The following is a 16,214-nucleotide window of genomic DNA, read 5'->3' on the forward strand; positions in this document are numbered from 1 at the left end:
TTATGACATAGCTAATATGTTAGTGAGCATTCGCCATGTTATAAACTAACTACTGCGATAATATAGCGTACCATGCTACATGAATTCGTGTATATTTCTCCAACGGACTCGTGGTATAATACTTCGTGACATTCGTCACCACTCGCCCCTTTCCGTAACCTGCAAGAAGACTCGTTCCCCTATCGATGAATGTTATGTGCGAAAATACGACAAACCAATCAGAAAGCGCGTATGACTTCAAGTGCTTCGTCAAAGAATCCCTCAGGAATAATTTTTGATTTTACATGCGTCTTGCATCTAAAAATATACCCGAGACACAGTTTAATGTGCTCAATCATTCTGTATAATTCCGCAGGTCCCGGTGTGCTCTAAATTGCATCTGAAACATATATAATATATGGGGAATTATCTATGAACCGTTACGCAACGAGTTGACAATTGTTTTAGGTATGCCCGTTAGCGCTTAGACGGAACCCGGTCGCAAAAATGGACATGAGTGGGGCACGAGTCGTTATTCGGCTTGTCCCGGAAAAACAAGTCACGAATGACTTCGTCATTGTCAGGCCTTGTTTAGAATAACATTTCACAGTGTGACGGATGTTCTGTTTTCACACATGATTTTTTGCATTCCTAAATGGTGGGTGAGGTGAATTGAGGTCAAACGCCGCATTCAAGATGATTGTACCTGTACAATCATAATGTGTATGCACGTGTGTGTGTGTGCGCATGCGTGCGTCTGTGCATGCGTGTGTGTGTGCGTGTGCGTGTGCGTGTGTGTGTGTTGCTGCTTGTACTAGTCCGGACTAATGTCGGTTTTTATAGTGCATTCTTACAAGGAATCATATTATGAGTACATCTGTCGTGGGAGTGAATAACAACACTCCATAATTAAATACACACATAAATGAAAACACTGCTACAGCTGTGGTCAATGCTATCAGCATTGAACGTAGTGAGTGAGTGAGTGAGTGAGTTTGGTTTAACACCGCTTTTAGCAATATTCCAGCAATATCACGGCGGGGGCTTTTGGGAAATTGGCTTCACACATTATACACATGTCGGGAATCGAACCCGGGTCTTCGGCGTGACCAGCGAACGCTTTAACCACTAAGCTACCCGACCACCCCCATTGAACATTGATTTCAAGCGTTAATTGGAAAGTCATAAAAGTTTAATACAGATATCTTTGTCTGCAGACGTATAGCAAGGTGTCTATATATTTCCGTGAGGATGTTTCACCATCGGCCTGACTTGGTTGACACATGTTATCGATCCTAATTGCGCGGATCGATGCTCATGATATTAATCATTGGATTGTCTGGTCCAGACTGGATTATTTACGAACTACCGTCATATAGCTGGTATATTGCTGAGTGACTTTTAAACAGTACAAAGTCTAATATAATGACTAGAATGCCTGTAACAGTTAGTATTTGAGAAAGAAAGATTAGTCGATAAGTCCCATTTTTCAGATATGCCCTTCAGTAGTTGCATATCTCCAGAGAGAGGTTTACATTGTAGTTCTCATTATTTGTGGATAATTAAAAAAGCAACATAGAATATATATATTCTACCATGACGAAAGAGTATACAATAACTCGCAATTCTCCAAAAGAGATTCAAATCACAATAACATATCTGATATAAAGAGAGGTGGTAATGATTTAATCTCTACATTGTTCCCTTGTTCGCGAGCCCTTGTTCTATTCAGCAAACAGCCCAAAACCGAAACTCCACAGCATATCCGATTACGCTGACCCAGGCTGTCCCAGTTCTCCGTGCGATACTGATTATTTACAGACCGCCGTCATATAGCTGGAATATCGCTGAGTGCGGCGTTAAACAACAAACCAACCAACCAACAACAAGCCATCTGAAGAGCCGACTGCAATCAGCCTGTCGTCATCGCACGCATTTTTCAGGCTGCACGCTTTTCTCGTGGGCTTCGTTTCAGTTCAGCGCGGCATCAATTTCATGTGATTGGATCACAAAGGCTAACGTTAACAGAGTGCGGAAACGTTCAACAATGTTCAGACCATCAGGTAACCTAGCTTTTTACTTGTTTATTTTCTTGAACATGTGTGAACGAGGTACCGGGGACATGAGCGATTTCATTTAGAAGACATCTTTCTTTATGAAACAGTATTATTTATCATTTGTAATTACGTTGCTTTTCAGTTACTTTCAAGACTACCTTGTTTCGAAACTGATTATCAGCCACCAAGAGTGTATTTATCTGAAATCGATATTATATTAAGAGTCACTGATTACAGATGATAAATTGTTTCATTGAAACTGGTCAAAATATATTTTTAGTTCTCTCCCTGTGTAGTATAGAAGTATAGGTAATTTTTCTCTCAAGTCAATTCACCTGTAAGATACTAGTCGATGAATCACTACTTACCAGTAAGTAATCTGTGAAGTTCCGGGTTAGAATAGGTCTTCAGCAACCCATGCTTGCCGGAAAAGGCTACTATGCTTGTAAGAGGCGGCTAACGGGATCGGGTGATCAGGCTGGCTGACTTGGTTGATGCATGTCATCGTATCTCAATTGCGTGGATCGATGCTCATGATATCAATCACTGGATTGTCTGGTACAGACTCGATTATTTACAAACCGTCGTTTGTACACAGCCCTGTGTTTTGATGCGAGACGAGTCGGCGAGTAGCTGCATATTTCAACGGTTTAAATAAACGAAACAGGATTAATCACATGCCTAGATTACCTCTCATTAAAATCGGAGGGAGCACGGGTAGCCCAGTCGTCTAAGGCGCCGTGCTTCGCTGTGCAGGGTTGCGTCCCTTAGGTACGCCAGAAACCTATGATTGTGGGTTCGAATCCCGGTTCGCCCCGATTATGTTTCTAGGTTTGTCAGCACCATACCCGTGTTCGTGGGTTTCACCGAAGTGGTAAACGTCTGAGACCTGCATCACTTCGGGCTTTCCTCCCACATTAAGCTGACACGCCGTGATATGACTGGAATACTGTTAGAAGCGGCGTTAAACCCAACTCACTCACTCACTCATTAAAATCGGATACAAGTTCTCGCTACCGCTGAGGACATCCGATTACAGGTCACGTCGGAACGACCTTTCGCGAACTTTGACCGACCAATGAAATTACTAACAGGAAGTCGACATTAGCCACTAAGAAAGAAGCTTTTTTTAAGCATTGCGGCACTAGTTTCAAATTAGCGACTTCCATTCCAGACTATGCTTTAAAAATCAGTCAATTTTGAATCAGTCATAAAGTCCGTAACAGTAGTTTTGTGTTAAACTTTAGTGGTTGCATGATTAGAAAACATGTTCCGCTGACAATGTAACACAACAATATAAATTTCCTTTTTCCTTTTCCTACGTGTTCGTATCGTTATCTGTCGTGTAGTTGTCCAATTTTCGATCACGAACGTTTATACTACCTAATTTCGTTTATCCGACATACTCGTTAATCGGGACTTGACTGTTTTCGGATTTGTCTGCCTTTTGGAAAAATTATGCCATTTTCTGTTTAATGGAGACAATGTGTATGAATGAATGGGCATGATATTTTGCAAAATCTATTTAACGACCATGATAGCTTTAGTTGCAACCCAAAACGTTATAAATCCCGCGGAAGGTTTTCGGGAGGATTGTCCGTATGTATAAAACATGGTATATCTCCTTTCTTGAGAGGTTTGCGGCCAGTCCAACAATACTCTATTTTTCAGGGTGAAGAATGAGTTGTCTTCCTTACATATTTTCCTTGTGTTTGTTACATAAACCCTGAGGGTTGTAAATAAATCATACAGTTAGATACACTCCCTTTAGGTAAGATCACTTCGTGATCAAAACTATTTATGCAGCAGTGCTAGTAAGGAAATGTTCAATGAATTTTCTATTTTATTTGGAGATAATATTGATACTACTGTCGGAAAGTTTCGTGATATTTAAATTCACTGTGGTAAAAATGCAGGGACATATGTTACAGTAGCTACAATCACTACGGGCAACAACCGCCCTGCTTTGATATAGACTACTAACCTAACATCTAGAACATATAGATTGTTGAACAAATTTAAAAAATATTAATTCGATGTCAATTTACGCCTTTATCTTAATGCGAAATCTGAGTACAAGAAGTGCTGTAGAAAAACGAAGAATGCAAACGATGCTAAACTGTGTGATGATATAAGGTGGCAGCTAAACATGAAGACTGTAAACGTTTCTGGAATTCATTAAAAAGGCGATACAAAGTATCTAATTATCCCTTGACACCAGACGTCTGGTTTACTTATGTTAAAGATCTACTTTACCCCGCATTAATAACCTGGAAGCTTAACCCTTTGATTGTTATGTAACGCAGTTTGTAAATTCCCATTCATGTGAAGACTGCAACGAGTTACCTTTTACAGATGATCTATTATCAGGCGATATATCAGAGAAAGAGATTGAGTGTGCATCACAAAATCTGAAAGCCGGTAAATCTGCCGGTGAAGATGGAATACCATCTGAATCTTTTAGGTTATCAGGCACAATTCTTATAGCATATTTAAAATTGTTACTTTATAAAATTATCACTACTTGAGTGTTTCCGGAGTCGTGGAACGTTGTATAAATCGGGTACACGGTCGGAATTAAAGGGATATTCCTGTTGTTAAATGTAACGGGAAAGCTACTTACTTTCATTATAGCACATTGTCTTAGAGTTTGGTTGGATGTGAATAATCTTCTATCTGAATTTCAGGCTGTTTTTCTCCCAAACTATTCAACGGTTGACAATTCATTCATATGCAAGCTTCATGTTCCAAATATTTATGATACCCTAGGGGTCGCTTTTTTTTGCGCATTTGTAGATTTATACTAAGCTTTCGATTTTATAGATAGAAAAAAATGTTAATATATTTCTTCCTACCTAAGGATGCACAGGGAAATTGTTTCCAGTTCTAAACAATATGTATTCATCGGTGAAGGCATGCATTAAAACACAGTCTAGTAGAACACAGTGCTTCTTGACATGTAGTGGTGTACGCCGGGGATGTATAGTAAGCCCAGGCTTGTTTATTTTTTCATTAATAAGTATGAGTGAATATTGTTTTACGCCGCTTTTAACAATATTCCAGCAATATCACGGCGGGGGACACCAGAACACCACATTGTAACCATGTCGGGAATCGAACCCGGGTCTTCGCCGTGACAAGCGAACGCTTTAACCACTAAGCTACCCGACCGCCCCTTTTCATTAATGAGCTCGTGACATAAATATATAACGAATGTCATTGTCGTGTTTGTCACACAAGATATTAGAGATTGTATGTTACTTCGATTTGCTGATGTGTTATTACGTTTTCATACCTTGTTAATGGTCTACAGATAAATTGAATGTATTATATTCTGTTTGCAAGAGACGGATACTGGAAGTTAATTGGTCAAAAACAAATGTATTTGTTTTTAAAAATGGAGGTATCATTGCCAAAAATGAAAAATGGACACATAGTATTATCGCCTTAAATTACATATTCTTAATATTTAGGCCTGGCGCTACTGTCATGGTCCGTTGCGTGCACACAATATTAATTAGCATCGCAACCATCAAAAGCAATTATACCTATCTATATATTTTTCAAGCAAAATATTCATGTATCCTCTTCTACAGCTCGTGCTATATTTGAAGAAAATTGTGCCAATCCTGTTATACAGAGAAGAAATATGGGGCGCAAAATATAATGACGCTTTTGAAAAAGTACATTCTTCTTCCTCTAAATGCTTTTTAATGGTTGAAAATAAAGCTGTTTACGGTATTAAGTCAACTTCGAATGACAAAATATTGGTTAAAATTACGGAGGGTGGGATCGCAAAGATATCCTTACCAATGTTATAAACTACTGAAAGCTTTTGATGACGACAGCAAAACGAATTGGGTGTCCAATGTCAGATATTTATTATTTTCTTGTGGTTATTTCTTCGTGTGGATTTCCCAAGATGTAGGGGTTCAGATTTGTTCTTATACTTTTAAAAAAGGTTACATAACATGGCAAAACTGGGATGATGGTATATTTCTTCACGTTTCCTCAACCATTGCAATGATATGAGTATCAGTATGTAAGTATGTTAGAAGATATATCGCTTATTAGGACATTATGTGGGAGTGGGTTAGTGAGTCATCACAGAATTCCAATGTACTATAAAATCGGCGTTAGTCAGGGCTAGTGAAAGCAGACGTCGTTCATTTACATCCCAGTAATATTCGTGGCAGATCAGGGAATCTTGCAGGCCAAGGTAACACATTAACTCCTGGAGAGGTAGACATTGATATTCTGCAGGATTGGCCGTATGGCTTGGCGCCTAGCACAGATGCCGTCGTACGATGCGTATACGTCGACGGACTGTACTCGCAGACACGCCTGTGTTGCCAGGGATGGTTATGGGGAATGTGAGAGTTGCTGTCCGGAACTGTCTCGAAGATGCGTGTTTCTCATCCATATCCCTTGTCAATGGGGTGTTACGAAGAGGACGGTCTCTGACGTGGTTGTTCCGTTGATAACGTCGCCATGTCTTGCTGTTGACGTTGAATTGACGTTCGATGTCACGTTGCGACGTCACGCCGGATTAAATCATTCCTGTGGCCCCCATCTTTCATTTTCACTGACAAAACGGTTAAAAGTGTTGTTTTTGTTTATGCTGCATTTCGGAAGATTGATTAATGATATGGAATTTGATTGGTTATTTGGCCTCTTGTGGAGAACATTCGAAGCATTCTTTCCCGAATACTTGTTTTCTTCTTGCACACACTGAAATTGGTTGGTTGTGTTTCCTCGAACTTTTTCTTTTCCTAAGTTCATATTTATAAAAATCATATTATAGTTAATGACCTAAAGGACTACTTGTCAACTAATGATACTGCTGCCCCATCGCTAGACGGCGTCCCTTTAACACACTTACTATTTGCTGATGACCTGCTACTGCTTTCACAGTCAGCAAAATGTCTCCAGACCAGCATAAATACTTTATGCAGATTAAAAGAGGACTGGAAATAAAAGTTAATATATCAAAAACAAAAATAATTATATTTGGCGGTTCCAAGAGTGACCAGAAACTTCATTTTAAGTTAGGGACAGCGTCACTAGAAATCAGTGAATCATACACCTACCTTGGGGTAATATTTCATCAAAACGGTTCTTTCAAAAGTGCAATCTCAACCTTGAAAGGAAAGGCTATGCGGGCTTGGTTCAAAATTCAACACAGCCTGACAACAAATACCCATTTATCCATAGAAGTCTTACTACGGCTCTACCATGCCCTAGTGGTTCCAATAGCAACCTACGGTTCGGAAATCTGGGGCTGTCAGCTGTTTAAATCTACTTCTGATCCACTGATAAACTGGCACAGACAACAATGTAACAGTACCTCCATCAAAGTTGCGAAGGGTCTCCTCAGCATTCCAAAAAGAAGCAGCAACATTGGTTCCCTTAGTGAGTTAGGTATCTACCCATTATCTCTCGAAATCTATATCAACATGTTCAAGTACTATATACGTCTTGGCAACATGGATCGTGGTAGACTGCTCTATGCAGCTTTTCAGGAGGACAAGAAACTAACTAATTCCTGGTTTTCACACATCGAGTGTCTTCTCCAAAGTGTGATATCTGAAGGTCCCCATCGAAACAATTCCACCACTCAGCAATTTTCCAAAAGCCTGATATCAAAGTTTGAAGATCTTTATCTCATTGAAACTGACCAGATTCCAACCGGTGTAAACCATAAGCTGCGACATCTGGGGCAGATAAATGACAAATATGGATTAAAAGATTACCTCACAACTGTAAAGAATACAAGTCACAGAAGGGCCCTTACCAAGCTCCGACTGAGTCTTCACAGCCTGGAAATAGAGAGGGGGAGATACTGCAACACCCCAGTTGAAAATAGGTTCTGTCCGCACTGTGACTGCCATTCCGTGGAGGATGAAGAACACTTCCTGCTTTCATGCCCACTATATACAGACCTTAGGAGAAATCTGATGGCACTGGTAGAAATAGGCGACCCTTCCCAGACCGATAAAACCAACCTCTTAAAACACTTTATGACTCCACCAAAAGAATGGTCAAATCTTGTTGCCCGGACTATATACCACATGTTCAAGCTGAGGCCATAAGAAAATTCTATTATATTCAATCCAATTAAGTGTACGCTGCCAGCAATAACCTAATATACATAAATGTTTATATGATGTAAATGAAATAATGCCTCTATACATAATGTACATCATATACATATACCTGTCATATCTATAATTATATACATGTCCATATGTAGATAGTCTGTACCCTGCCCTATGAGGGTGTTCAGTACAATAAAAATTCTATTCTATTCTATTCTATTCTATTCTATTCTATTCTATTCTATTCTATTCTATTCTATTCTATTCTATTCTATTCTATTCTATTCTATTCTATTCTATTCTATTCTATTACCAGTACTCCTTTGTTCTCGTTTTAGTCATGAACTGTGGCTATGCCCTTATTGGTCCCTAAGCGCCACGATGGTTTTTCCTGCTAATTTCCAATTAGCGCTCATGGGCCGTAACCACCAAATTCAGCGGGTGGTCAGGCTCAGTGATCTGGTTGATCGTGTGTCATCGCACCCCGCCGGCGTGGATGGAAGCTGCGGTAACCGCATCTCTGTGCTGCTCCTATCAACGATTTTGATATTACCTTGCCGCTGCACAGAGCAACGAGCTGCCCCATTGTGTATTCCAAATAGATTCCAGATTTGTAACATGTCGCACTAACAACCCTGCCATAATGTCATGAATCCTACGCACACGAAAACTGCAACACGGTTCGCCTCCTGAACACTTGCCATCAAATATGTGTACTTATGGTTTCGTTCATGCAACTTTCTTTGTTGGGAATCAATCATCGAGAGGGTAAACTTTTATCGGGCCCAGTTTCTAAACCTACTGTAAATAAATTGTTGCACGACTTAAAATATAAGTACTCGTATGAGAGAAGGCAAGTGACCAAGGAAGTGCAATTTGTTGCGTTAGAACTTAATGCACTTTTGGATCATTTGGACACAGACAAAACATGATACAGTCTCGAGACCCCCCCCCCCCCCCCCCCCCCCCCACCACCACCACCACCACCACCACACACGCACAAACACACACACACACACACGTACCCACACACACGTACCCACCCCCTACGCGTGCTATGACAAATGGCCAGTCCTTTATTAATTCCATTCGTTTGTTGGCAGACAAGAAGCTATTCCTTTGTCCTTTGGCAATTATGGTGGTGTTGATGGTGTACCAATACAGGTGGCAAAACAGTTCATGGACATACTTTGGAGGCGATCCCATGCATCTGCAATCTCTTCCTGAGTACAGGTATGTATACATAACTTTTCTGACGCTGCAAGGGGCGGTTGGCTAGCCAAGTGGTTAAAGCGTTCGCTCGTCACGCCGACGACCCGATGCTCTATTGGTGACATATCAGGGGGACTTAGGGGGCAACTCCAATGTCCGTGTGCTTTGTCGTTGGACCTGGGCAAGATGTGGTCTGGCATTGTCGTCTTGTCGTACACAATTTCTGCCGGTAATTCTCGTGAATGGAACAACGGCAGGACGAAAAATGTCAACATATCGCTGTCCAGTCAAATGTTCATTCACAATAATCTCGTTGAAATATTGCCGATGTGACGTTAAACTCACTCACTCACTCATTCGCAATAAGCAAATCAGTTCGCTTGTCATGTGTGATACCGCCAAACAAATTTTCCTTGGCATCCTTCCGGACATTGGGAGCATGAGACGATTGTGATCGCATCTAGTGGATCACATACGCGCCACTGAGAGGTTGTTTTCTTGTACAATGAATTTGTTTTCGACATTTTTTTGACATTTACATTTCAGTTGTGGTCAGATACTCTCATGTTGACGGTTGATCTGACTGATTATTGATCACATCACGTAGCAACGGACATTTGTTCATTAAACATTTGTCTTCACGCAATCCTGTCTTTGGCTATTTCAACAGATGCTCACAATGTGACGTATTTCCTTTGAAACTTGGATCCTTAGCAAACTTTGAGTAGTATATAAACTGTAGAAAACATATCCAAGTAGGCTACAAAGCCTGGAAATATTTATATTAATTACAGATATAAATCTGGAATGTACAAGGTTGCAAAACTTTCACTTGTAAATGTTGTTGTTAATTTATTTTGTTTCATTCGTAGGAACAAGAGGCAGCACGACAAGTGGCTGATTGCGTCATCATTTACTGGCGATGACGTCATCAAGATACCCGGATGGAGAGTACTGTTACTTGTCAATACTAGCCTATCACAATCTGTGTGCAGGTAAGTTATTTATGATATACATTCTCGAAGATACTATTGTCATTCCGAAATAACATATAGGAAACATGTGCCAGTTGCAATGTCAAATACGAAATCAAATGTACGCCAATTACCAAGTATTATACAATACCATGTTTTTCCTAGCGTAACGAGTTGTGAACCTACTTTACACTTTGTCTCTTCCCCATCCCCAGCCTTGTGCCAAGAAAGAATTGAAAAGTACGCAGCAACGTTACGGAACCCCTTAAACATGAGCATATACTAGTATACATAGGCAATCAGAGGTGAGTAATAAGGGATGCTTAGAATTAAGAATTACAGTAGCCCGATTAAGCCTTATATACGAGCGGAAAAATGTAACGCTGATTCATATAAAATTCAATAAAAATGAATGAAATGATGAAATCAAATAATGCATCTTTCATGTTCGTGAAGACATTTCCTCGACATTGAGGACGCGATTCATAGTTTGCATGTACATGTTCATGCACAGCGTATGGTTTTAATGTTTCCGTGTTTGTCGGGAGTGTGCTACTCACAAACGTGAATTTGTTAATGTGAACAGCACACACTGTTTGTTTAGCTATCAGGTGCTGATAACAACACTTTATAAACCGTAACAACGCTTACGTCGCTTGCTGAAAATCAACGTCTACGGTCAGTGGTTATCTTGCCAACAGGAATGGCGTAAAACGTAGTCGCCAGACATGTTAATGTTCATCGAAACACAATATCAGCTCTTCTAAGGCGTCATCTACAGCAGGGCACCACTCATGGATTGCCACGGTCCAGTCGTCCACGTGTGACGTCACGTTAAAAAGACAGCCATATTCGGTTGGTGCATCTATGGAATCGATACCAAATTGCCACAATAACAGCTCGAACAACTTCAGGCTTGAGAACCGTACGCAACCGATTGAGGGGCAAAACATCCAACGCCAGAGGAACGCCCGATTTTGCTTCCACGTCACCATTAGGCACGCCTCTCTAGACAGCGTCTGTGGTTCAGAAGACAAGACTCGGACAGTATGATGTTTGCTCAATAACTTTCTCCCGGACAGCACTGATGGTCGTGCAAGGGTCTTCAGTGAGTGAGTGAGTGTGGTTTTCAGCCGCATTATTTTAGCAATATCACGGCGGGGGACACAAGAAATGGGCTTCACACATTATACCCATGTCGGGAATCGAACCTGAGTGACGAGCGAACGCTTTAACCACTAGGCTACCCGACCGTCCCGCAAGGGTCTACAGACGCCCAGGAGAGCGTTATAGCGACGCTTGAGTTACTCAACGTCGTCAGTTTGGGGGTGGAAGTGTAATTATATGTGGTGGCATCACAACTCATGGGAAAACACAACTCTTCATTGTTAATGGCAATTCGATTGGCGTACACTACCCGGGCGACATCGTTTGAGATCACGTTCTACCCTTTGTGCAAATGCAGGCACTGTAACGTCACGGCGCAGCAGGATAATGCCCGCCCACACGTTGCGCGTGTTGTAACAAACTTTTAGCGGCAGCATAAAATTGCTGTACTGTCAGGGCTCTTTCTCCAGAATTCTTCCCCATGGAACATGTCTGGGATAAGATGGATGGACACCTACGACAGGACTTGAACCAGACGCTCTTTGGCTAATCTTTGGTTGACCTTTTTAACAAGATCTTCCAGGCTGTTTTCAATTATCTAGTGAATTCAATGTGCCACCACTGCCTCGCCTGTATCAACGCAAATGGCGGTCACCCGAGATATTAACATCGTTTAATTTTCAATAACATAACATTTACACCACTTTATATGAAGCACAGATGTTATTTTCCGCAAGTATATATCCGAATGGCGTCGGTAGATATTGTTTGTTTGTTTGAATTGCTGTAAAACTGCTCACTCCTGCATAAAATGCATTTTCTCTTTCATCCGACAGACGCCCGTGGTGCATTACTCTCAGCTCAACTCATCCCCACTTGCCCGCTGACATTGTTGTCGATGATCTGTTCCACAAGAAACAGGCTTACCTTTATGCTATTTCCAACGGCGCCAAACACATGTGTGTGATCCGTCATTTGAATACCTGTGGATTAGAAATGCTGAAGAGAATGTCTGACAACATACCGCAAACAGGATTAGTTCTTATTCGCAACGAAACGGTATTCGATCCCCATGTATTATTTAAGCCACCAAGTAACGAAGCAATGTCATCTTTGAATGAGTTTTACATTGATGAAAGTGCAAATCCATTGGTCATGTCGGTGTTTAATCCTCTACTGCCTGAAATGAATATGGGAGGGCAATGCAAACGACCAGTATATTTTGAATCAATAAAACAGCATGCTCCTATATTTCTTCAAGTAAACACATTTGCTTCACTTAGTTCGGATGTACTGGCATTCCATTATGATGCATTCTGGGCACTCCCTTTATTGGATGTCGACAAAGGAGATTTCATAATACAACGTGTCTTATGGTATTTAAATGGAAGAGTAGGAATCTATCCGTTTCCTGTACCATCACAATCAAGGATAGCCCACACTACCTCTTCAAACTGTTTGGTTGACTTTCTACATTCCTGGGACTGTACCGGTAACCTAAATGTGTTAGAATGCTTGGCTGAAGTGGTGAAACTTCTGAAAGATAATCAACTCCTCAGTTCGTATGAAGCCTTTTTGGTAATTGAATGGCTTGCGCAGTTAAGGTCAATCCAATATATAATTCCCAAACGAATCCCACAACAAAGATCCCTTGATTTAAAAAAAACTACTTTGGGAATTATCGCTACTCCAATTAATTCGACTTCTATGACAGACACATATCACACACGTCTGAAAGCTGTCTGTCCAAAAACTGATATAAAATTCCCAGATAACACAAAAAAAGACATAGCGCTTATAATATCCTTTAACCAGCCATTACTGTATGCCAATATTCCATTACTAGAAGCCATGTATCGCCCTTACTTCAACAATATCATTTTCTGTGGACCCGAAATAAAAAACTTCACATCCTATGTTCAGAATGCAACCACGGGGTATTTCATATACATGGAACTCTTCAAAAGAGACTGGCACTACATGTATGAATGTATCATTGAAGCAATGAAGCTTAATGTCGATGTGAAAGGATTCTTACAGATTGGAGATGACACTCTGATTAACCCTTGGAACATTGACACACTGCCACGTGATAAGATCTGGCTGCATACAGGTGGCAGGCGCGAAAATGTTTCTCAAAAGGATATCAATCCCATGTGGATTTGGTGGAAGGATGGTAAACCGAGGATACTAGCTGTCATTGATGACATAAGAAACATGTCACTGTTGAACTCAACAAGATCTTTTGCAAATCGTTTTCTTCACAATTATATGAACAACTCTAACAATTTTACAACTTTGACCATTCAAGGCTGTGATTTTATGTACGTACCTGCTTCCTTTAAAGATAATTTTACACTTGTTGCTAACTTGTTGTTGAAACACGATGTCATGGTGGAAATAGGATTTGCCAACGTTGCTTATGGACTTCAAATGTGGAAAGACATTCATTTTGTGAAAGATGGCAGCCTTTGGCATAATAGGGAACAATATACAAAATATTATAACACCAGAGATATTTTTTTACATCCTTTCAAACTTAGGTATGACCTTTCTGAAGAAGTAGGAAGACAGTTCTTCTGTGGCACATATCTCAATGCATCAGCAAGAGTAGGGTGAAAGGATATACTTGCACATACAATGTGCGTGTGTGTATTTCACTAACTGGCTGTTGTACTTCAAGAGCTCGTGTCTCAGTATTATTGCCAACTAAATCGACATGTACATGTACCTGTCTTGAGGTCGGATAACAAAGAATTAATGAATATACTCGCCCTCTGTTCTCAATTCAAATTGTGTTATGCACCTCAATTGTTTTTTAAAACTGCATTCATATTGAATAACTAAAAGTAAACAATGAAGACCAAAGCAAAATACTTTCCAGGAACTTGAAGTGAATGTTATTTATAAATCCGAAGGGTTTAATTCTGCAAAATTATGTTTGACACTATTGAATTCAAATATTCAATTATCCGCCTTCAAAAATGATCACAACACCTTCTGTAAGTGTTTTTTTTCTCATAAAATATATTGTGGCAGTATGTAGTGCAAGTTCATTTCTGGTGATTGGTACAGGTAGTTTATTGAAGCGTACTTAAAATGTCAAGTGCCAGCGTTTCCAGATTTTGTTGACGGTTTGTGACAACAAGACCATTTGGGTTATCCGCCCTTGTGTATTGACACTTGGATAGACTACACTATTTGCGAAATTTCTAAAAGGCTGGCTGTACCTATATAAGAGCAAGTCGATGGCAATTCGAAGCCCTCTACTATCTGACATAACGTATCTACCTATTGTACCTGCCCAGTGCGGAAGGGATACCTATCGGAAAACATCGACATAATGCCTACTGCCAACACTGTTTCCTGCATTCAAGACATTCGATTGTGACAAATTTTGGACATTCCTGAGTGCACAGACATAAATAAATTATTGTTGCTGCCACATATTTGACCCATTGTATTGTCTTTTATGATTATTAACCTCACCCTGTGTGTTTCGATATTATGTTGATGTAATGTTATTATGACGTCGTACACATTTCCAAGAATAAACTCCTGGACGAATTCCCGTCAACCTATCATCCTCATCATAGTACTGGAAGTGCAATGTTTAGGATACTGAATGATCTGAGGCCGGCGGTAGACTCTGGTAAATGTCACCACACATGGATACAATAACCTACCTCTTCACATACAGTCAAACCACGCCTCAATGTCACCACACAGGGATACAATAACCTACCTCTTCACACACAGTCAACCCACGCCTCTATGTCATCACACAGGGATACAATACACTACCTCTTCACATACAGTCAACCCACGTCTCTATGACACCACACAGGGATAAAGTACACAACCCAATCACATACAGTCAACCCACGTCTCTGAAACCACACATGGATACAATACACGACCATTTCCTCGACATACACAGTCAACCCACGTCTCTATGTCATCACGCAGGGATACAATACACGACCACTTCCTCCACATACACAGTCAACCTACGCCTCTATGTCATCACGCAGGGATACAATACACAACCCCATCACATACAGTCAACCCACGTCTCTATGACACCACACATGGATACAATACACGACCACTTCCTCCACATACAGTCAACCTACGTCTCTATGACACCACACATGGATACAATACACGACCACTTCCTCCTCATACACAGTCAACCCACGTCTCTATGTCATCACACATGGATACAATACACGACCACTTCCTCCACATACAGTCAACCTACGTCTCTATGACACCACACAGGGATACAATACACGACCACTTCCTCCACATACAGTCAAGCCACGTCTCTATGTCATCACACAGGGATACAATACACGACCACTTCCTCCACATACAGTCAACCTACGTCTCTATGACACCACACAGGGATACAATACACGACCACTTCCTCCACATACAGTCAAGCCACGTCTCTATGTCATCACACAGGGATACAATACACGATCACTTCCTCCACATACACAGTCAACCCACGTCTCTGTGTCATCACAAATGAGTTAAATACACGACCACTTCCTCCGTATACACAGTCCCCTACACACACACCATTAGCTAATAATAAAATTTAGAGTTTGCGAAAGGAAATTGTGAATTCAATGCAGTTGTTTTCAGTATTTCATTTATGTCACATCGAAAGAAAGCCACAGGTGACGGAGGACTAACACGTTTACTATTTTGGTAAAACAGAAGCACAGGATCATAGACTTTGCCAAACTATGAATTGAACCTAGAATCATAGATCT

The 16,214-nt window shown here is 40.7% G+C and overlaps 2 protein-coding genes across 4 annotated transcripts in view; both read left to right on the plus strand.

Annotated features, from left to right (window-relative positions):
- LOC124148997 (alpha-N-acetylgalactosaminidase-like) overlaps positions 1 to 16,214 on the plus strand; it is a 67,112-nt gene that overhangs the window by 18,021 nt on the left and 32,877 nt on the right. The gene's annotated exons all lie outside the window — the stretch shown is intronic.
- LOC125376849 lies at positions 1,882 to 14,859 on the plus strand. Of its 3 annotated transcripts, XM_048389104.1 has the most exons (5): positions 1,903 to 2,042; positions 9,238 to 9,367; positions 10,219 to 10,341; positions 10,536 to 10,625; positions 12,264 to 12,398. In XM_048389104.1, exons 1-4 carry the CDS (start codon positions 2,027 to 2,029, stop codon positions 10,555 to 10,557), a joined length of 291 nt encoding a protein of 96 aa, XP_048245061.1. In that variant the 5' UTR covers positions 1,903 to 2,026; the 3' UTR covers positions 10,558 to 10,625; positions 12,264 to 12,398. The 3 variants fall into 3 exon arrangements, with proteins under 3 accessions (XP_048245058.1, XP_048245061.1, XP_048245060.1); XM_048389101.1 differs by lacking the exon at positions 10,536 to 10,625 and having other exon boundaries at positions 1,882 to 2,042; positions 12,264 to 14,859; XM_048389103.1 differs by lacking the exon at positions 1,903 to 2,042 and having other exon boundaries at positions 9,349 to 9,367; positions 12,264 to 14,859.

This window comes from Haliotis rufescens, unplaced genomic scaffold, assembly GCF_023055435.1.
Source record: "Haliotis rufescens isolate VD_foot unplaced genomic scaffold, xgHalRufe1.0.p SCAF_8, whole genome shotgun sequence".
NCBI lineage: Eukaryota > Metazoa > Mollusca > Gastropoda > Lepetellida > Haliotidae > Haliotis > Haliotis rufescens.

Excerpts from the sequence above, each read along its gene's own strand:
- LOC125376849 (XM_048389101.1), top strand. Across the intron at positions 9,368-10,218 it reads CAATCTCTTCCTGAGTACAG|GAACAAGAGGCAGCACGACA; the intron begins GTATGTATACAT and ends TTTCATTCGTAG. Across the intron at positions 10,342-12,263 it reads CTATCACAATCTGTGTGCAG|ACGCCCGTGGTGCATTACTC; the intron begins GTAAGTTATTTA and ends TTCATCCGACAG.